This window comes from Desmodus rotundus, chromosome 3 (genome assembly GCF_022682495.2).
Source record: "Desmodus rotundus isolate HL8 chromosome 3, HLdesRot8A.1, whole genome shotgun sequence".
NCBI lineage: Eukaryota > Metazoa > Chordata > Mammalia > Chiroptera > Phyllostomidae > Desmodus > Desmodus rotundus.
The window spans coordinates 6,912,588-6,934,687 of NC_071389.1; the positions used below are offsets into that span (position 1 = coordinate 6,912,588).

General features: G+C 49.1%; 1 protein-coding gene and 1 pseudogene across 7 annotated transcripts in view; one reads left to right on the forward strand and one right to left on the reverse strand.

Moving 5' to 3' along the window:
- The first annotated feature begins 1,741 nt into the window (after positions 1-1,741).
- The window catches only part of VPS13D (vacuolar protein sorting 13 homolog D), a 229,060-nt gene continuing 208,701 nt past the window's right edge, over positions 1,742-22,100 (forward strand). For 5 of the 7 annotated variants that reach the window (XM_053920028.1, XM_071220837.1, XM_053920032.1 and 2 more), the window contains exons 1-10: positions 1,742-1,833; positions 4,703-4,875; positions 10,275-10,352; positions 12,839-13,029; positions 13,108-13,188; positions 15,969-16,085; positions 18,489-18,593; positions 19,961-20,131; positions 20,568-20,668; positions 21,531-21,699. In XM_053920028.1, the coding sequence (XP_053776003.1) occupies positions 4,779-4,875; positions 10,275-10,352; positions 12,839-13,029; positions 13,108-13,188; positions 15,969-16,085; positions 18,489-18,593; positions 19,961-20,131; positions 20,568-20,668; positions 21,531-21,699 (1,110 nt within the window). In that variant the 5' untranslated portion in view covers positions 1,742-1,833; positions 4,703-4,778. The other 2 variants (XM_053920030.2, XM_053920029.1) reach the window with 2 other exon arrangements.
- On the reverse strand, positions 10,601-10,670 carry LOC112299683 (U4 spliceosomal RNA; annotated as a pseudogene).

The following is a 22,100-nucleotide window of genomic DNA, read 5'->3' on the forward strand; positions in this document are numbered from 1 at the left end:
TCTTCTAGAATGTCATAGACATGGAATCACTACAGTATGTGGTCTTTTGTGGTCTGGCTTTTTTCCTCCCCACAAAGCTTGTGCTTTTGAGCTTCCTCCAAGCTGGTGCCTGTGTCCGTAGTTTGCTCCTTTTCATTGCTGACTCGTATTCCACGGTCAATTCCAAGCAATCTGCTTGTTCCTTCTCCTGCTGATGCACATTTTGATTACTCCCAAGTTTTGGCTACTATGAATGAAGCTGCTGTGAGCGTTTGCGTATAAGTCTGTGCATGCATGTGCCCTAATTGTCTTGGGTAAGTACCGTGGGGTGGGATGGCTGTATGGGAAGTGTATGTTCAGACTGATAAGAAGCCGAGGGCACAGGCACTGTAAATAATGCTTGTTAAGTGAATGGTGACCCGGCACCTGCCTCTTTAATACACTCCTCAGGCACAGTCAGGTGTTTCTGGGCTGGAGGATCTGGACTCAGATCCTTTGGCTCTGACGGGCTCCTTTCCATCTGGTTAGACCCAAACCCCAGCCTTTCAGGGGACCCCATGTTGAGATTCTGGCAGGCTGATGCCACTTCAGAGGAACCCAGATCTTGCTTAGGAGTGAGTCAGCCCACTAGCTTAGCATTAGGATGGCTGATAATTATTCGGTAAATATACCCTTGCCCCTTTGCTGTCCTGTGTCCTGCATTTTCTGACTTTTTACGAGCCTGAGGTGTTCTTCCTGCTCCTCTGGTGACAGTGCCAGAGGAAGTATCCATCTGCTCATTCATTCATTCACAGCACATCCATCGAGTCTTTTCTGTGCCAGGCAATGTCTAGGTGCTGAAGAAACATTTGTGAAAAAGATGAAATCTCTGCTTTCAGGGAAGTTTCAGAATGGGGAAAGATAACATGTATAAGTGAATAAATAATTCAGGTAGCAGTAAGTTCTGTGAAGAAGATACAACAGGGTAGTAGATGAGGGGAACTTTAGGTAGGATGGAGGGGGAATGTTGGAAGCAAGAAGGAGTCAATGTTCTGACTCCGCAGAGCTGCCCTGCCGCCACAAGCCACATACTCTACCCAGCACTTGAAATGCGGCTGGTTTGAACTCAGAAGTGTCGTGAAGTGCAAAATACACACTGGATTTCAAAAAGTTACTACAAAAAAACCCTAAAATATTTTCGTAATATTTTTTTTCTGTGCAGGATATACTGGATTAAATAAAATGTATTATTAATTTCACTTTTTCTCTTTTCCCCTTTAAAAAAATGTATCAACTCAGTACATTTAAAATCACCATGTACTTTGCATTACCTTTCTATTGGGCAGTAGTGAGAATGGCGAATGAAAGGTCCTGAGCCAGGCACTGAAGGATGCTGTGGCAGGGTGGGCCAGGGAATGAGTGGCAGAAGTAGGAAGGGACCAAATCCAATAGCATCTTGGTGTCAACTCCGCGAAGCAGCGGGTTTTAAACCTAATGGGGAAGCCGTTTTAAGCAGGTAAGTGGCATGGTCTGAATTATGTTTTAACAGAGCCGTGCGGCTGCTAAGTGGAGATTTGACTGTAGAGGGGGAGGGTTAGATGGAAGGCCGGGCGTTGTAGAAGGAAGAATCCTGGGTTCCAACACTGTCTGCGCCCGAACGTTAGCGGCCCCGCCCTCCGCTGCAGGAGCGGCCGTCGGCGCCAGGGGGCGCCCCCTCGATGACTCGGCGCTCGGCTGGCCAGGCGCTGGCGCGTCGCCCGCTCGATTGGTCGGGTCGGGGAGGGCGGAAGCGCCGCTTGCAGCGCCATTGAGGAGCGGCGGAGAGGAAGCGCCGCGCAGTGCCGGGCTTGGGCGGGCGGCCCGAGACACCGACAGGTACGGGCTGCGATGGGGAGGCGCCGGGCAGGGCGGGGGACCGCAGGGCGGGCGTGGGCCGGCGGTCGGCCGCTCCGGCTCCGCTTCAGACCAGGGGGTCGGGCCCCGCCCGCAGGGAGCGCGGCTCCCGGAGTCCGCGGCCCGGCGTCCGGCCCTACGGCCGTCGGAAATCCTCTGGGGAGTCTGGGGGCGTCCGAGCCTCGGACGGCACGGAGCCTGCCGCCCTCACCTCCGGGGATCCTTGCGTCCGAGTCCCTGCGGGCACCCCCGCCACAGGCTTGGGCTGCCTGAGCCTCCCGGGACTCCGGCGTCCGTGTCCTGGGGAGTCCGAGCCTCCGCCAGAACCGGCACCTTTTCTAGGGTCCCGGCAGCCTGTCACCCTGGGATTGGGGCGGTGTCAGTTCCCATCTTACCCCCGACCCTCGGTCTCAATGCGGGACCCCAGTGTGCAAGCCCCCCAACCCAAAACCCAAGAATGGGGTGCCAGTCAGTTCTCCAGAGTGTCCCAACCACCCCCTTCACCAGCCTCTTGGTTTTGGGGTCACGCTCTGCAATGGGACGGACCTCAGGCCTCAAACCTGCCATTACCCCTGGCCTCCCGGGGTCACGCCCCGGCTGAGCTCCTCCTCCCACGTACGGCATCCCGCCGCCGTTCCCACGGGGCTTCGTCCGGGAGGTGGGGTCTCCGTCCCCTGGAGCGGACCTTAGTGTTGTGAGAGCGGAGAAAGCTGGCAGGAGGACTTTGGGAGCCTCGCCTTCTGGACCCTGGGCCTGGCATCCGGCCCCCTTTCGCTCCCTATCCCGGAGCTCCCCGGGGCCGGCCACACTGGGCCCCGCCGCCTGTGGGAGGGGCGCCAAGGTCCAGTTGCCAGTCCTTCCTACTCCCGGCTCTGGCCGCCGCCGGAGGGAGGGGCCTGGCTCAAGGTCACCCGGCTCAGCCCGAGGGCTGAGCACCGATCCCCGGTGTCACCTGCCCCGCCGATTGGGGAGGCCAGCGGGTGGTGAGTGCGAGGCAGCTGCCTGGAATCCCCGATGGACCTTCGCGTAAATACTTTGGGATTCCGGCCAGTCTGGCGGCCCTTCCTGACACGGGATTCCTTAAGGGAGTCCGTGAAGTGGCTTCAAGCCTGGTCTAGATGCTTAGCAGAGCTAATGCTTTCTGGCTTGGGCCTCGGTGGACTGACCGGGGCGTTGTACGATGCTTTTAACCTGAGCTTTGCATTCTTCCGCCTTCAGGGTGAGTAGAGTAGGGCCCGATCTTGTGTAGAAACCGACAGTTGTTTCCCTTCGCTGAGAGCGCGTTTGCAGTTGGCACTTCAGAGAGAGAGAGAGAGTTTATTGGCATGTGGGGCTGAAATCAGTGGAAGGGACTTCAAAAATAAAGAGTACTCTGACTTGGGGGCCGTGCCTGAGTGTGTTGAGAGCCTGCAGGGGGAGACTAGGTTAGTTAAGTGCACATTTTGTTTTCACAGATTTACTTGTTTGAAGTTAAAATAAAGACATGTTTCTTTTACTCAGACCATGAAACATTATCTTAAAATTTTTGTTCCTGTAACCTGTTCTTTAAGTGTATCCAATAACCTTAAGTAGATTCCTACTTTTACATAAAATGCAGCTTTAAGAACGTCTTTGGAAAGAAATGAGTATTTCACCACGTGCTATTTATTACCTATTCATTTTTACTGTCGTTGCTAAGGAATCAAAGTCTTGCCTGGAAGTGCAAAAACAATGTTGACAAACAAAAGTCTTTCCTGGAGGTTAACTCTTACAGGGCCTTGTGCTTCGGGTCTTTGTTGGGTGTGGGAGACTTTCAGTTGCGTTAAGTGTATCTCCTGGCACCAAGATGACTCACCGGAGGAGGGGCAGGGTGCTTGGAAAGGACACTGAAAGGGGTGGTTCCAAGTGGGACGCACGTCACTGCAGATCTGGTGGTGTCCAGCGAGACCCGCTGGGGTCTGACGTGCTTGCCTCACGGTTCTAATTGGGACCTACTAGCTGAGTGATCTGGGGACTCATTTAAACTTTTGGAATCTCAGTTCCCCTTGTGTTAACTTTTTGTGAAACCAAAAATGTCTGTGTTTTTTATAATACGAATAAACACAGGTATTACTAATGATAACGATAGGCAATAGTAATTTAGTACAGAATGTAAATACTGTGGCTGGAACCAGAGGACTCCTGGTGTTTGTAATTACTGACGGAGATGGTTCATTGTATCAGCATCAGGTACGAGCAGTGCAGCTGCAGGACATTTGAGAACAGTGAAAAACCACTGCCTTCTTCCTTGTATCACTTTACAAGTGAACAAATTTGCAAAATTGAGTTAGGGAAGGCTTAAACAGGATCGTTGCAGAATACGAAGTTCATTGATACAATCTCTTAGTGCACTTTTGCCTTAATCTAGGACAGGGTTTCTCAGCTCGGCTCTGCTGCCTAGATAACCCTTTGCTGCGGGAACTACCTGCAGCATCCATGGTCTCTACCTGCAAGATGCCTGTAGCAACCTCCCACTCCTGATGCTCAAAAATATCTCTAGACTATGCCAACTCACACCTGGCTGAGAACCTGCAGTCCCAGGGTGAGTCACTGCAAGCAGGCAGTGTGACAATCAGTTACATTGAAAAGATACACGACTTGGAATGGGAGGTAATGTTTGGTAATTTGTAAGTGACTGTTTCTTGTATCGCATCACAATGTAGATGTACTACTGGTTTGGCCCTTCATTTACTGACGATACCTTGCAATGCTTCTCACCCCATGTTTTCTTCAGTCTGTGCTTTGAATTCATCTCCCTCTAAAGAAAGTAGGAAAAATCAGCTTAGAAAATCATGTTTTTTTGTTGATGTCCTTTTCTCGTTTTCTTTCACAGACTCTTCCGTGACCATGAGAGAGAGAAGTAAAGAATGACCGGTGATCTTTAGACGCCTTGTCTTGGGGGTATAGTCATGTTGGAAGGGCTTGTGGCCTGGGTTCTCAATACCTACCTGGGGAAGTACGTCAATAACCTGAACACCGACCAGCTCTCTGTTGCGCTTCTGAAAGGTGGGTGTGCATGTCTGTCTCTGGTAAAGAGTGCCTTTGCAGATGCACCTCTGCTGTCTGCGGTCTTCTTGTTGTATTGAGGATGACAAAGCGGGGTGCTCAGTTGGCTTTCTGTTAAGTGTGCGTAAAAGGAAATAATTTCTCCCACGTGACTATTATTGCAGGGTAACTTAAGTGTGCAGCTGTGTTGCTGTAGATTTTAAACTACACTACTGGTGAGTGTGCTGTACTCCCCGTAACTCTTAGCCTTCTGAAGCTCTTTGGAGGATGTGACACTGGATGTAATGACAGTGAACTTTGGAGCCCCAGTTTCTGTGGAGAAGAGGGCAGTGCCCCTGACCAGGGCTGCTGTGAGGGTCAGATGGAGGGGCATTTGAAGCGCCTCTTCTGCTGGCGTGTAACAGACACCCAGGAGGGGTGTTACAGCGTGTCCTGTGCGGTGCCGACAGAATTCCCGAGGCCTTATCTCGCTTGGCGGTAAAGAGCCGAAAGCTTGAGACATTTTAGCCTTCATAGACCTGTACTTGGTAAGTGCAATCCAGTGATTTGGTGCGGGATTGGAAGGCTGCTGTTTTCCTCCTTCTCCCTGTTTTCAGTTAAGTTCCCTTTGTTCAGCTCAACATGGAACCCTTTAATAAACCTAGAGAAAGGAGACGATGTCAGCCTACGAGCACGTGGCCTCGCCGAAAGTGGACAGGAGTCTGCCTGCCAGTGTGGTGCAAACCTCAGCTTCTGGGAGCGTGGTTTTGGCACGTGGATCAGGACGAGTTAGGGGAGATGGCAGTGGGACGGGTGGTGGTGTAGCGGAGAATAGGGTGCTGGTGGCTCCCCTGTCCCCCGAGGTGTTACCAGGTCTTTCTGACCCGTATAGACTGGTACAATGAGTGTGGCGGCGATAGGCTCTGGGCGCTATCATGGGCACACCTCCCATCCCTTCGCCTTCGTTGGAAACAGAAGTGGGTTCTTTCCTAATCTCCCGTTTTCCTCCTTCCTGTCCTTAGAGGGAGCTATTAAATGCAAAGTGAAAGTGACCAGTCTGTCAGGAGAGAGGATGTATTTCCAAGTACAGTAGTCGCGTCTAGTTCACCCCTTTGGTCCCTCACTGAAGTTCTCAAACACACTATGACGCTAACCAGGTGTACAGGGCAGGCTCCAGGGCCCAGAAAGAGAAGGGCAGAGTGTAGCCTTGCTAATGAGAGAGCTGGCTCTCTCAACAGTGGCATGGGATGGGGACGTTTGCTGCAGAAATGAATAGATAGCAATTTTTGTGGCCCGTGATATACCCTGGAATCTATACTAGTAACAGATTTCTAATCTCAGCAGTTTTAGACAGAATACATCTTCTAAAAACTGTGTGTATCTCTCCGATGCTTTAAACTGCTTCTCTATGCTTATTTCCTTTTCTTTAAAAAAGGTATTCTTTATGCATTTAATGAACCTGTGGGATTTAAGGAATGCCTCCTTAAACACAAAGACGCTTTTAGCCTTGGCCAGTGTGGCTCGGTGGACTGAGCGCCAGCCTGCGAACCAAAGGGTTGCCGGTTTGATTCCCAGTCAGGGCACATGCCTGGGTTGCGGGCCGGGTCTACAGTTGGGGATGTGCCAAAGGCAACCACACATTGATGTTTCTTTCCCTTTCTTTTTCCCTCCCTTCCCTTCTCTCTCAAAATAAATAAAATTAAAAAAAAAAAAAAAGAAAGATGCTTTTGCTTTCATAACCCGTGTTAGTATGTGTCCTCTAAAGGGTCCAAAGCACATGGCGGTGCTTGGCCAGGAGAGTGCTGGGGCGTCACGGTGTGCTGAGAATGGCTTTGTACGGACGCGACACTTTGTTGACCTTGAGGACTCAGTCATAGTTAATAGTGCTTGGGGGATGTCACTTCAGGCTCTCTGCAGGTACTTACTATTGTAGATGCTTTGGGAGGTGCAGAGGAGGGGTCAGGAGTAGGGATTTTGTAGCCAGACTGGTTTGAATCGTGGTTCCCCCGTTCACCACTAACTTGGGCAAATCACTCAAGCCCTGCATGTTTCCGTCTTGCTTTCAGTAAACTAGAGGTAATATTAACTGTCTCATAAGGTCCTGAGGACTAAACACATCGACCTCAGTCAGAGAGCTTAGAACTGCTCTCGGACACAGAGAAGGAGCCCTCAGTCACGGGGGTTACCACCCTCTGTCGTCCTGGCCGTCGCATGTGCTCGGCTGGTGGGTGGTTGGACTGGAAAGGGAAATCGTGCACACACGTCAGAAGGAATAAAAACGCTGTGGCAGCGTATGCATGGTGGGAGGTCAGGGGCGGCACTTTGTAAGGTGTTGCTCATTCTGTCACTCAATAAACACTCGCTGGGCAGCTGCTTTGGGTAGAGCTCTGTGTTACGGAAGAGCTCTACACGAGGGAGACTAGGAGATACTAAGCTCAGGCGTGGGACTAACCCTGGTTTCACCACTTAAAAGCTGTTTGCCACTGAGAGGAAGTTACTAGGCGGCCTCTTCCCCCCTCTCCCTCTTGCCACCCGAGATCAACAGATCTGCTGTGAACTCTGGCACCAGCGCCTGCCGGCTGTGAGTTCTGAGTGACCCGCTTGTGCTCTCAGCTTCGTTTTCCTCATCTCAGAAATGGAGCGGATGATAGCGTTTCCTCGTGCTGTTTTGAGGACTGACTCACACAATGCGTGTGCAGTGCCTGCACGTAGGGAGACCTCGCTAAATGACAGCGGTTACCGTCGCTGCTACTACTACCGACCCATCTCCACCTCTACAGTCCCTGCTCTCGGAGAGCTCGCTGCTGCCCTGTTGGGGAGACAGAAATTACACGGTCGCCCGAGCAGTATAAATTGTTACTCCTGGACGTTTAGGCGTAATGCAGTGGGGTGCAAAGGAGAGGAGCCCTTCCTCCGGTCTTGGAGACTCTGGGAAAGCTGTTATGGAGACAGCTTGTGAGAGGATCCTAGCCAGGTTCTGATAGGGGTGCGATGGGTCACCGTACACCAGGTTGGATGATGCGTGTGAGTGGACGTGGAAGGCTGCCACCTGGCAGGGCATGTTTGGTTGCCGGTGCCCTGCCAAGGAGTTGGACCTTTGCTGTGGGCACAGCTGTATGTCTGTGACCCAAAACTCAGGTTCCCTTCCTTTTTCTTTTTATAAGTGCTACGTCTCAGGTTGACCTTTTAAATGACCTGGAGCAGAGGGAAGAGGCTTCAGTGCTGATCATTAGCGATTACTGAAAAATGACCAGCCTCTGAATTCACTCCAGTTCTGGCGACTGCATTTGTCGCCAATCTGAAATGAGGAATTTTGGGTGACGGAGGCATCCAGGAATAAGCCTGCAAACTACCCACCTGGAAATACATGGACAGCACTGTCGTTTGGAAAGTGCTCACCTGCGCTGGGCAGTTGTGGTGCCAGCTCGAGTGGGCGGGGGAGAAGGAGGCCTTTGGTCTTCAACCGTGGCTGCTGTGGTTTTGCCTTAGCCCCCAGTTCTTCTCCTTCTTTCCCCGTTTCTGCTCCTTTACAGACCCTCTCCCTCATTTTCTGGGCTTCAGCTTCTTTAATTTCCCATGGCGTGGGCTGCCTGTGATGTCAGGGAGACAGAGGGCCGGCTGCCTCATGACAGTCTTGGGTATTGAAAAACAGGACAGATGATTCAAACTGCAGTGGTTGCTCCTCAAGGAAGAAGAAACTACACACTTTCCTCCCTTTAAGTCCGTTTTAACCGATAAGGAACATGTTTTATGACTTTACCCCCCTTATCATCATTTCCTCCCCAAATGTGGGAATACGGTTTGTTTGGGCTCTCTGGAGTTACTACCTTCTCCTTTTGGTTAGGGTTAGGGCATGTGGATCCCCCATATAGACAGCTGTTCCTGCAAGAGTCTAAGAAATAAGTTGGCTGCATTTGCTCGGAATCTGCCAAATTACTAAATTTGAATACCTCCTTAGAAGCCAGTGATGTACAAGTCTTGTACAATCATTTAGAGGGAAAAATAATCAAGTGTATTGCGTTAGTTTGTCTTTGGAGGAAAAGGCTTGTTGCCTTTCTTCAGGCTCTCTTACCAGTTAGTGGTCGCTGGGTGGTTGTCTGTGCTGCTTGTTCTTGGAAATGATGTATCTCAGATGGATTTCAGTAGCTCAGAAATTGCCTTGTGTGGTGGCGACAACTTTGTAAAAATAATGACTGTCTCCCCCACTCTTTGAGGACGGAGACCCTGCTTTCCCTTTGTGTCCCCAGGGGCCAGCGCAGTGCCTAGCACAGGACAGGGGCTGGTAAATGTTTGTGAGTTAATGTTTTCTGTAGCCGGAACCGAGACGTCTAGGCTGTCGCTTGGAGGCGTCTCGTACTTTGGGGTGTAAGTCACTGTAAAGGCTGGGTCTGCAGGGGACTCGTGCCTTCTGCCTGGTCCCTGCACCTGCAGGTGGAGGTGCAGCGGAGAGCCTGCTGCGGAGCTGGTCCCTCCAGGAGAGAGAGTGGAATTCCTTTTGACAGCCAGCTTCATTTACCTCCCACAGTCTCTCAGATGTTGTGTAATATACCCATTTTTTTTGAGAGGGGGGAGGGCGAGTGGGGAGGTAGAGGGAGCTTGTTAAAATTGCAGATTTCTGTGTTTCAATCCCAGAGATGTCTGGGCAGGGGCCCCAGGAGCCTGCATTTCATCCCAGGAGATTGGGATGTTAATGGTCCTCTGGGGAACATTACTCTAAACTAGGGGTCTGCAAACTGGCCTGCTGGCCCAATCCCAGTATGAGCTGAAAATGGCTTCTGCATTTTTAAAGCCTTGTGAAAAAAAACCAATAACAAAAGGAGAATATACAGCAGAGACCGTAAAGCCTGAAATATTTACAATCGGGCTCATTACAGAAAAAGTTAGATCTCGGCCCAAACCCTTCGTCTGCGGGTCGACTTCAGCTGTTATTTACGTGTCGGAGTGGGAGGGTCAGGAAATCCGCACAGATGAGGCGCACGGGCTGGTGGCGGTGCCCGCCCCCCCATGGCTTTTCATAGCCCTGGTCTAGTTAAACTTGCCCTTTAACCGTCAGCGATTGGCATGCAGTGGTCATCTGCTGCTTTTGCTGGGCAAACATTTCATGAGGTTTTATTTATTTCTTTATTATTTTATTTTTCAATTATAGTTGACATTCAGTATTATCTTGTATTAGTTTCAGGAGTACAGCATAGTGGTTAGCCAGTTATATACTTTACAGAGTGATCACGAGATGCTTCAAGTCCCCACCTGGCATCGTGCACAGTTATTCCAGCATTATTGATGACAGTCCTGTGCTGGACTTCACATCCCCGTGCCTGTTCCGTAACTGCCAGTCTGTCCTTCGTAGTCCCTTCCCCCTTTTCACCCAGTCCCCCAATGCCACCCCCCGCAACCACGTGATGCTGTTTCAATTTTTTCAGGTGCTGTTGAGTTAGAAAACTTGCCGTTAAAGAAAGATGCCTTGAAAGAACTGGAATTGCCATTTGAAGTCAAAGCTGGTACGTGGAACGGAGGGGAAGGGGGCAGTTTTGAGTAGCTCGTTTGGGACCTGAAACTGAGAGCCCTTGAGTTTGGCTGTCTTTGCCGGGGGGGGGGGGGGGGGGGGGGGAAGTGCAGGGTTTAGATCCATTTAAAAGTGTGGCATCTGGGCCACTAATGTCAGGGTGACTGGGGGTGGGGGTGGGGGAGGTCACGTGGCCCTCAGACCTACTGAATCAGAACCTCCAAGGGTGTGTCATCCAACCTGCATTTTCAATTAGCAATAATCTCACCTTGGATAAACCTCATTGGCTACGATACTGCCACTGCGCAAAGCTGACAACCTGCATTTTTAATAAGCACCTCCGCTGAGTCTTGTGTTTACTAAAGGGTGAGAACTTCTGTTCTGGATGCAGGGGGGTTTATATTCAGAGAAATCATCACAAATATTACTGAGAGAAAGTTTGCTCTGTTGCATGAAAGTGGGCTCTGGCACAGTATGCCTGGGTTTGCATTCTATATCTGCCATTTTCTGGCTGTGTGACCTTGGGTAAGTTCCCTAACAACTCTGTGTGCTTCCTCATCCTTAAGGTTGTTGAGGGGACTACCTGAGTTAATACATTAAAATTACTCCGGACGATGCCTGGAGTAAATCTACCAATACTCAGTAGATGTTCGCAATTATATAGGAGTTTGGCATTTACTAGGTTTGGTGAGGAAGCAAGAATCGTCGTGGAATAAAAATGTTCTCTGTTGAATGACCACTTGTAAAATTAGTCTCTATTCAGGCACCCTCATCATTCGGCAGTAGCCTGTTGCTGTCAGTCTGCCCCATATTTTGGAGTACTTACATTACAATAAAATGCAAGTACAGTGCAAGTCAGTTGCTAGGTGAAATAGAATAGAAACTTTGCAAAAGATTTAGGCTTTCTTGAAATCTCTTCAGGGGTTGGGGAACTGCCAGAGTCACAAGCAAAGGCACCGACATGTTAGAATCTGAAAGAAAACTCTTGAGAATGAAGATAACTTCAAAAGAGTTATTGTTTGAATAGCAAAGGATTAGGAGAGGCTCTTGGGAAAAATTGATGTTTTCTAAAATTTTTTGAGAAAATGATTTTTATGCTTGTTCTGCAAAAAAATAAATGAAACCTGACAAGTTATATTTTGCAGGCATATAATTATTAGAATACTATGTATTCTCTCCCCAATTAATTCTGGTTAAAATTGCAACTGTACACTATTGTTAAAATTCTTTGCTGTTAAAATTGGTATGTTCCAGTTATAATACAAATTTTATTAAATATAAAAAGCTCATTTTAATTTTTTTAGATAAAATCCAAATTAAAAAAATGTTTTAAATACCATAAATTTATTTTTAAAATTTTATTTATTTATTTTGAGAGAAAGGGGAAGGGAGGAAGAGAGGGAGAAAGACATCAGTGTGTGGTTGCCTCTCACCTGCCCTTAACTGGGGACCTGGCCCGCAACCCAGGCATATGCCCTGAACTGGTGACTCTTTGGTTCACAGGCCAGCGTTCAATCCACTGGGCCACACCTGCCAGGGCAAATTATTGTTAATTTCTTAATTTGGTACTGGATTACACAGTTGATCACTTGGTGTTGTCATTAAAAATACTATTGTTAATGATATTCTTTTATATTAAATATGGGGGGAAGGCAAAAGTAGGTTTACAATTGTGAGTGTGAAAGTTGTTTCTCATATTGTTATTTATTTATTAATTATTGAGTTATTTATTATTGTTAACCTGCTTTTGAGCACCCTATATAACAGATCAGTCCCCCTTGAGTTTTCAATCTTGCAGGGTACCGATCACACTCTGATAACTGTGCTGCTTTCAGAGGGGCATCTCTGAGAGAGCCGCTAGGATGGGCCAGATATTCTTATGCATTATTCTGTAGTGAATAATGACTTGCCTCTAAGTAATTGAATTTAAAGGAGGCTTGAGTTCTAGGAGGCTTGGCTAGAAATGGTAGCTTTCCCATCAGCCTGAGGTCTCATGAGGGGTCAGAATTCTTCCTTGACAGAATGCCACTGCAGCATCACCTACGTTTCAGGTGCACGTTCGAGATTGCACTTATGGGAAGTCTGATAACGCCTAACACGTACTTCTCAGCCAGCGGGTTGATAATGGACGGGAGATGAGTTTGTGCCCAGGGGCTTGTGCAGGTGCCGTGGCGAGAAGGACACCCCAGGGAAATTTAAGATGTAGTCCAGGTGGGGAAGAGGTAGTTTCCAGGAGAGACCCTGCATTTGATGTGGTCAAGTTGCACTGAACTTTTCCCAGCTTCTAGTTGTTGTGCCTAATTCTTCCCGGTCTCAGACTGCTAACGTTTGTTTCACCCGTCAAGAACCTGTTGCCTGTTTTCTTAAATTAAAAAAAAGATAAAAGTAATAATATTCCTTAAAGAAAACTAGAAGAATACAGAAAAACAGAAAGGATTAAAAACGAGTGCAGGGATTTACCAAGACTTTTCCTTTTCCTAGGCTTAATTGGGAAAGCGACCCTGCAGATTCCCTTTTATCGCCCCCATGTGGACCCTTGGGTGATCTCCATCTCCAGCCTTCACTTAATTGGAGCCCCTGAACAAATACAGGATTTCAATGATGAAAAGGAGAAGCTGTTGGAAAGGGAACGCAAGAGGGCTCTGCTTCAGGCCCTGGAGGAAAAATGGAAGGCAAGGCAGACGTCCTCTTGTCCACAAGGGCAGCGTGGTGAGACTCTGGCTTTGGCTAACACTGGCTTTTTTTTGTAGAACGAACGCCAGCAGAAAGGGGAGTCCTACTGGTATTCAGTCACTGCCTCGGTAGTTACGAGAATTGTGGAGAATATTGAGGTAAGTCCTCCTGGCTTTGTAAAGTAGAAGCGCGAGAGGGATTTATTACTCAGGCGTGAGTGTATTTCACTTCTCAGCTGTTTGTTTCTCATGGGTGTCGCTGATGCAGGGTGTCCTCAGGAGACAGGGCTGACTGCTCAGGTGTGCCCTCTTCTAGGCGGTGTCAGAGGGTGAACCTGAAAAGCCAGTCCCAGGTTCAGGGTCTGGGCGCACAGGTTTTTCTTGCTTCAGTTAGTGTGAGTAGGAGTTTTTGTTTCACTTACATTTCGCTTCACTTTCTTTCTGAATGTTGGAATCCCACTTGCTAAAGCACTGGCTCCCAAGAAGCCAGGTCACCTAAGGCTTCATGACTGTGTTTCAGGGCAAATCGCTTAACCCCTGTGCTCCCAGTTTCTTCCTCTGTAAACCCAGAGAGGTGGGATGCACGGTTTCTCGTTGATGACGCCGTGGATTGTGAACAGGCCACTGAGATGTCGAACCTCTCCCTGGCATCTGGTGGATGAGCGTCAGGCTAGCTGTTGACCGTCTTTTCCTCGTCCTGAAAAACTAGGTCAGCGTCCACCCTAGTTTCCGTGAATGGCGTGCGCTAGCCCGTACTGACTGGTGCCTAGGTTTTCTTGGGGAGCCTGGGTGACACAGGTATGCCACTGCCCCCAAAGTGGTCTGAGGTGGTTGGTTCCCTGACTTTGATGGAAAGATTGGTACATTTGAGGTGACTACTTTGACTTCTGTTTCAGGAAGTTACTTTTTTTAAGCTGTCATTGATTCTTAAAAATTCATCAGCATTATGTTTATTTTATTTTTAATACTAGCTTTGTTGAGGTTTAGTTCACATACCATGAAGTGTACAACCTAATGTTTTTAGCACATTTTCAAACTTGTGCATTGTTCACCACTATCCAGTTTGAGAAGATGCTTGTCGTCCCCCAAAGAAACCCTATACCCAGTTAGTAGTCAGCCCCAGTTCCCCTCTCCCTCCAGCCCCCTGCAGCCCCAAATGTACTTTCTCTGTGGATTTGCGTATTCCGGGTATTTCATATAAATGGAGTCCTACGCTACGTGGCCTTTTGTGTCTGGCTTCTTTCACTTAGCATAATGTTTCAAGGTTCATCCGCATTGTGGCATCTGTGAGTGCTTCATTCCTTTCTATGACTGAATAATCCATTCCTTCCGTATGCTTTGTCAGAGATAAACAAAGTGTGACAATGACTGCTGACAGAAGGGGAAAGAACAGAGCTCCATTCCAATTTGCACAGAGGTGACTGGGCCTTTTAGCAGGAGAGTGGGGGTGTGTGTGGGGGGCGGGGCTCGGGTGAAGAATTCCAGACTGTTGATTGGAGTAAAGGTGACTAGGCCTGCGTGTCTGGTAGCTAGGCTTCTCTCCTCTCACAATGACTGGGAGAGGAGGCCCTAGCCTTCCTGAGGATTACATTCAGAGGGAGGGCTTTCAGGTCCTTGAGTTGTAGGAGTTCATACATTTCAAAGGGACAGGGAAAGGATTCACAGTCTGTACGCCCCGGGAGCAACTGCAGGTGCCCTAAGAAAAGGGAGGTTGGAGGCTGACGGTCAGGTGTTGGCTGGGACCAACAGCCCTGGGAGGAGCTCAGAGAGGGGCTGCATTGCCCCGGGGACCAGGCCTCAGGCTGAGGAAGCCGTGTTGAAGCTGGGTCAAGTCCCTTAGCTCAGGGTTTGAACAGAACGTTCTTGCCAAGAGTTTTTGCAGTTCTCAGGGTGTACCACCGCATTTTTTTCGTCCATTCATCAGTGGGTGGACATTGGGTTGTTGCCACTTTTTGCCTACTGTAAATAATGCCGCTGTGAACGTTTGTGTATAGTTTTGTGTGAGCATGTTTTCCGTTCTCTTGAGCACTATATGTCTAGGAGTGGAATTTTTTAGTCATGTGGTAACTGTATGTTTAGTTTTGGGGGACTAGCAAACTGTTTTCCAAAGAGGCTGAGGCTGCACAGTTTCACCATTTCACCACTGGTGTGTGAGCATGTCAGTTTTTCCTTATCTTCTTCAACACTTGCTGCCGTCTGTCTTTTGACGATCGCCACACCGGTGGGTACGCAGTGACTCCTCGCTGTGGTTTTGATCCGCATTTCCTTAGTGGCTGATGTTGCTGAGTACCATTGCACATGCGTAGTGGTCATTTATGTATCCTTTTTGGAGAAACGTCTATCCGAACCCTTTGCCCATTTAAACATCGATTTTTTTTTTAATTGTTAAGTTGTAAGAGTTTTAAAATATATTCTGATTCTAGTCCGTTATCAGGTATGTGATTTGTAAACATTTTCTCTTTTTCTGTGGGTTGTCTTTTCACTTTCTACTATTATTTTTTAATTCACTGAAGCAGAGTGCGTTTTCTGTAGCTTGCTTATCGGGGTACAGGGGCATGGGGAAATACGTAAATAAATAGGTACAAAGTGTGCATGCCCTGCTGGTGTCCTGTGTTCAGCATGGGGACACAGAGGCAGATTAGGATGTCAGAAGAGAGGGAGGGCCAGGTGCTTGATACAACGCTGTCACTTTCTTCCAGTGTGTCCTAAGGTGCCTTCTGAGATGATTCAATGAGAGTGTCGTAGCTCTCTTCTGTCATGTCCCGCTTGCGACTGTGACTCTGAGGAGCATGGAGAACACTGGGTGTGTGCGTGATGTGTGTGAATAAAATGCCAGCTGTGATTTACTCAGTGTGGCTCAGGGCGGTGCGACTCCCGCCTCTAGCCCGTGACCTGCAGCCGCTGTCCTAAGGTGCTTTTCTTTTTTCTCCCCTTTGCAGTTAAAAATTCAGGATGTTCACTTGCGCTTCGAAGATGGCATCACCAACCCTTCCCATCCTTTTGCATTTGGCATCTGCATTAAGAATGTGTCCATGCAAAATGCTGTGAATGAGCCAGTGAGTATGAACTGTGACCGGACCGGGAAGAGAGCAGTCGTTCTGGGGAGTCTGGGGCTCTGCCTTTTGCCATTTTGTCTTATGTAATGTAAATGGGTTTGCATTCTTTTCCAATGTGTTCTCTCACTGGCGTGCATGTCTGATCTGTGTGCTACAAATCTAATTTGCTGAAGCAGGGAACACAGTTAACTTTCTCTGACTTTTCATTATGTCACTTACCCATTAAATGCTGGGGCAGCCCCTCTCGTTTTACACACGAAGAAACCAGGCTACAGAAGGGCTTTCGTCTCTGGTTTTCTTCTCATTCTGTTTCATAGTTTCAGCTACCGCCTGGGAATACTTGCTGATAGTTTCCGCTTGACCTCCATTCTCCATCTCCCTACTGACCTTCAGGTTCGTGCTCTTTACCTGCCTGGGGACATAGACACTTTTAGGGAATTGTAGGCTTATCAGAACCAAAACGATGGCATCATGTCCCATCCGCCCCGTGGGCTCCCCTGACACCTGCGTTTTCCCTGTGTTCTCTAACTTGTCCCTGAATGCCCAAACAGCTGAAAGCGGACATCTCATGAGTGCCTTTCACGATCTAGCTCATCGAATTCTCATTACTTTTCATCACCGCCGCCGCCCTGCTGGCGATGCCGAGGTGCAGAGGACTGAAGTGGGGGCGGCTCCCTCCAGATCTGGGGCTGGCAGGCCGGGGCCTGGGGGCCAGGTGGGCCCCTGCCCGCTGCAGTGAATGGAGATGAAGTGGGTCACTGCGGTGCCCATCGTTTGTCGTCTGAGGCTGCTCCTGTGCTTCGGGGGCAGAGGTCAGTGGCTACAGCAGAGACGCGCGGTCTCCAGAAAACGTTTGGCGTCCCTGCCCCAGAGCACGTGTTCTTACCCGCCGCCCTGCTCTCGAGAAGCCCTGTGCCCATCCTTTGACTTCTTATTTCTCGGCTTCCATGTCCATTTGATCACAGCGCCTGCCAATTGTTTTCTGCAAAATGTCTTTAAGTGTGGCTTTTCCCTTGACCTCAGGGCCAGTGTCTGGCTTCAGGATCCTGTCAGCTTTTGCCTGGGCTGACAAAACATCCTGTTCTGTGACCTCCTGGCTCCCATCCCAGACTCTTGATTGTTTCTGTACCCACGCTTCCCACCCTTTTCCACGTCACGGCACGCACAAAACAAACGTAGTGTTTGTACCCGACGCGGGGGCAAATGGATGTGGCTGCTTGGGGCTGGAGGTGGCTAGCTCATAGAAACCACGTGCTTCTAAAAAGTAACTGGAGCCTAGAAGCTTGCTCACGCCCTTGACCCACTCCTGACTCCTCCGCACACGGGTGAGGAGCTCTGCCTCGCACTGTTGCCAGAGTTCCGTTTCTAAAACACACACCCGGTCCCGACGCATACCTGCGTCAGACCCTCATGGCCTGTCACTTCGAGTATGAGCTCCGAACTCCTTGGAATGGCCCACAGTTCCTTTCCTGGTGTGTCAGTGTCCTGGGGCTACCACAACAAAGGACCACAAACTGCATGACTTAAAGCAACAAGAATTTATTCTCTCTGGTTCTGGAGGGCAGGAATCCAGAATCACAGTGTTGGCAGAATAGGTTCTCTCGGGAGCCTGTGAAGGAGAAGCTGCTCCATGCCTTTCTCCTTGCTTCAGGTGGTGGCCTTGGCATTCCTTGGCTTGTCGATGGGTCGTTCCAGTCTCTGCCTTGCTTTGCACATGGCCTTCTCCCCATGTGTCTGTTGTTTTCTTCTTATAAGGGCACCGTAGGTCCTACCCTAATCCAGTATGACCCCATTTTAATTTGATTACATCTGCAAAGACCTTTTCAAATAAGGTCCCATTCACAGGTTTTGGTAGGACGTGAGTTTTTTTGGGGGAGGAAACTGTTCAACCTAGTACATCTAGTAACGTCCAGGCTCCTTTTCCCAGCACCTACCTAACTCCGCACTCCTAATATCTTCGTGCACATGTGCGAATGCTGCCCCCACCACACGTGTAGTGCCCCAGGTGGCGTGTTCACTGTCCTCTGAAGGTCCCAGGCGTTTTGTGTCACCGACCCTACGCTTTGACACGTGTCCCAGTCCTGTCCTCTCAGCCAGCCCTGTGCCTGAAGCTGGCACAGCTTTGGTGCTCATTCACACATGCCAGTTTCTCTTTGCTTGCTCAAGGCGTCCTGTGTGGTCTTCCTCTGCTTCCCTCTGCCTAAGTACAGTTGTTCGAGTGAGCGCATCCTCAGTTAGTGCTCTTTGAGCTCCGGAAAAGCAAAACCGTACTGCAGTCTAGTTTTGATCCCCAGCACCTAGCAAAGTACCTGATGCATGATTCTTCACAAGTGGCTTGTTTAGTGAATGAATAAATTCATGAATAAAGAGGGCCGTCTTGTTTTCCCCCCTGTCTTACCTCAGGTACAGAAGCTAATGCGGAAGAAGCAATTAGATGTGGCAGAGTTTAGCATCTATTGGGATGTCGATTGCACTTTGTTGGGGGATTTGCCTCAGGTGGAGCTACAGGTATGACTCTGGCAGAGGCTTTGCTGCAGTTCTGCGCTGAAGTCAATGGTGTCGGGTCAGCATCGCGCAGGACTTTGTTCTCTGTGTCTCCAGTCCTGTCCCCGTGCCCCTCCATAGGCACCGGCTCTCTCAAGTGTGTTGCTTGAGGTACTTGCTGTGTGTGTAACAGAGCAGTGTGAGTGTTCTGTGTATGGTTTACATGTATATTGCATTGTAGATTTCCTTTTTCACTTGAGGCTGTGTTTTAAGATTGATCACTGTTGCTGTTTATACTTCTAGTTCATTGCTTCTCACTACTGCATAGTATTCCACCACATGCATGAAACATAGTATAGTTATCCATGCCTCTAGCCACCATGTATCGGCATTCAGATTTTCCGTGAACAAAGCACTGGATCTACTTCTTTTTAATTTTTTAAAAAGATTTTATTTATTTATTTTTAGAGAGGGGGGAGGGAGGGAGAAAGAGGGAGTGAAACATCAATGTGTGGTTGACTCTTGAGTGCCCCTACTGGGGACTTGGCCCGCAACCCAGGCACGTGCCCTGACTGGGAATTGAACCCACAACCCTTTGGTTTGCAAGCCGACACTCAATCCACTGAGCCACACCAGCCAGGCCTAGATCTAATTCTTAAAGAAGAGCTTTCTTATGTTGATGTTGACATTTCACCTTTGGTGGCATTCCTTAAGAAACACTTCGAAGGTCATTATAAGTCATTAGATATAAAGTATTACTGTTGGTGAAGGATTAAAAAAATCTCATTTTAATCTTTTTGTAAAGCAATTATAGGTGATTTAAGTGACAGAGAGAAAAAGGACTCACTTTCCCCCTTACCCAAGATTCTCATCGGCTTGCGTGCTGTCGCACGGCATGGTTTGGTTTTGCTGTCTTGATTAAATAAGTCCTCTGCTTCCTCACAGTAGGCAGTAGACAGCTGTAAAATAGGGCAAAGATGAACACATAATAGTCTCTAAAATAAAGTGTTGCATTTAAAAAACCACGGCAAAACAGGATATGTGCCGTTTGTGCAAAAATGGTTAAGAGCCCAGAAAGTCGTGGACTTGTCTGAGTGCACACAGACGCTTCCGGCAGGAGACACTGACACTGCCGGTTGCCTCGGGGGGGATGAGCAGGTGGCAGGAGAGTGGGAGTAGGAAGGAGGTATTTCACTTTTCTTTTTGCTTTTACATTTTAAACCACATGAGTGTATTATTTAATAAAACGTATAAATAAAAATTTTTAAGCGCTGGAGAGCTGCAGATCCCAGTTTCATCCTGTTTTTGGGTTCCGAGGCAGTATGCACACTAACGTGTGGCTTGGCCCTACGAACGTTTGCGATAGTGACAGAGGGTCTTGTGACACTCAGGAGGCCATGGGCAGGAGCATGGACAGCCGTGGCCACCACTACATCTTGGAGCCCGTGTGTGCATCGGCCCTCCTGAAGAGGAACTGTTCCAAAGAGCCTCTGAGGTCTCGGCACACCCCCCGCATTGAATGTGACATCCAGCTGGAGACCATTCCCTTGAAACTCTCTCAGGTACCCCTACCTCCCGGGTGGTTTGTGCTGTCACCGTCGGTCGGGGACTGGGGCAAAGGAGCATGCTGCCAGAGGGGTCTCGGTACTCCACTGTGCCCCTCGGGGAAGAAAGGCACAAGGGAGGTGTGTCCAGAGTGACGGCAGGGCAGAATCCATTGCCAGTATTCAGTCGGCCTGGGGGGGGTCTGGGGGGAGCTCGTGGGCTCTGAGTGGGTGTCAGGAGCGCCGAGGGAACACGAGAGCACAGCGACGCCCACACGGAGCGATCTCAGTGTGCGGGGAGGAGCGCTGGTGCCGAGCTTCCGTCTTGAGGTTCACACTGGATCTCAGTTCAGGGGACGGGCTACTATGAATTGTTCTTGTTAGATACGTGTCTCACCTGGGTAAAAGGAACGGATCACTTCTAACCCAGTATCTCTTAATCTCTCATGAAAAGCTGCAATACCGGCAAATCATGGGATTCCTCAAGGAGCTGGAACGAAAGGAGAGGCAGCTGAAGTTTCGAAAATGGAAGCCCAGAGTGGCCGTCTCTGAGAAGTAAGGACGCGTTGCTTGTTGCACGGGAAATGGGTTTTATAGCATTCTGTTCTTTCGTGTAGAGGTCGGAAACATCCCTCCCTGTTCTTTACATGTGGTTGGAGATAAAAGTATAGTCTCTTTTCTGGCCTTTAAAATGCCATTTCTGTTGTTTATCACTGTTGATACCCTTTTTTTTTTGTGGGGTGGTGGTGGTGGTGGGTCACTGTTGACATTCTTCTTGTCCGTGGGTGTCGTGGTGTGGGGGAGCCTTAGGTTGAGCATGGTGGGCCTGAGCAGACCCTCTCAGTCCTTGTAGCAAGAGGCTTTGGGTTGCTCAGGTGGGACCTGATTCTTGGGACCTACTTTCCTACACCTTTTCTCCCAGGTTGTCTGGAGGGCACTTACATGGCACACGTTGTAACTTCTGTAGTGAAAACAAACCTTTTCATGTTGCAGTGATACACTTGACCGACCCAGTATATTAAAACTCTTTTAGATCCCGTGCATTTCCACATCTTGTCTGAAGTATTCCATTTATAATCCTTAGTAGTCAAATCCTTGGTCATTATCTTGTGATGGCATTTACCGGACAGCCACCACGTGACTCTCAGTGGAGGGGACCGATGTTGTGGGTGTTTCAAACCAGTTGAGGAGTATGTTTTACTGTTGTACAGATCGAGGCTATATTATATGATGCAGATTTGCTTTCCCCACACGTTGAGTGTAGCCTAATACTGAAATGAATTTGAGGCATGAAGTGATGGCTGAGAGAGAAGAGTTATCTCAGGAGGGGAGCGGTGTTGTGTGGATTGCCCTGGGCTGACAGCATTTTCGTTGCCTTTAATATAAGAGGTAATTGCATTGTCACGAAATATTTCAGCTGCCGAGAGTGGTGGTATTTTGCCCTGAATGCTAACCTGCATGAGATCAGAGAGCAGAGGAGGCGCTGTACCTGGGACTTCCTGTCCCACCGCGCCCGCGATGCTGTGTCCTATACCGACAAATACTTCAGCAGATTGAAAGGAGGCTTGCTGTCTGCGGGCGACAAGGTGAGCGGACCGCTGTCTTGTGTTTCGGGTCTTCGGAGGATAAGAATGTCGTTTTCTCAAAGGCTGAAGAAAATGGAGTCTGTGAAGAAGTCGAGTCCCTTGCTAAGGAATTTAATTCCACAGGATGGGGTTGGTCTTACTAGGGTGAGAGTGCGTTGGGAGGCCCCAGCCTCACCTTGGCCGGAAGCATCCTCCATCTGCGGCTGAGGAGAGCCGGCCATGGGCTGGGAGGAGGTAGCTGGGGCCCTGCTGCACCTTCGTGCCCGCTCTGCTCCTGCCCCGCCCTCTGGGTGCGGGTCAGAGGGACTTTTCATCTGTCACCTTTGCCTCTTCAAAGCCCAGTTCCCATCATTTTTTATTTCCTCTTCAATCTGTAGCTAATCTCTGTAGACTTTACTTAC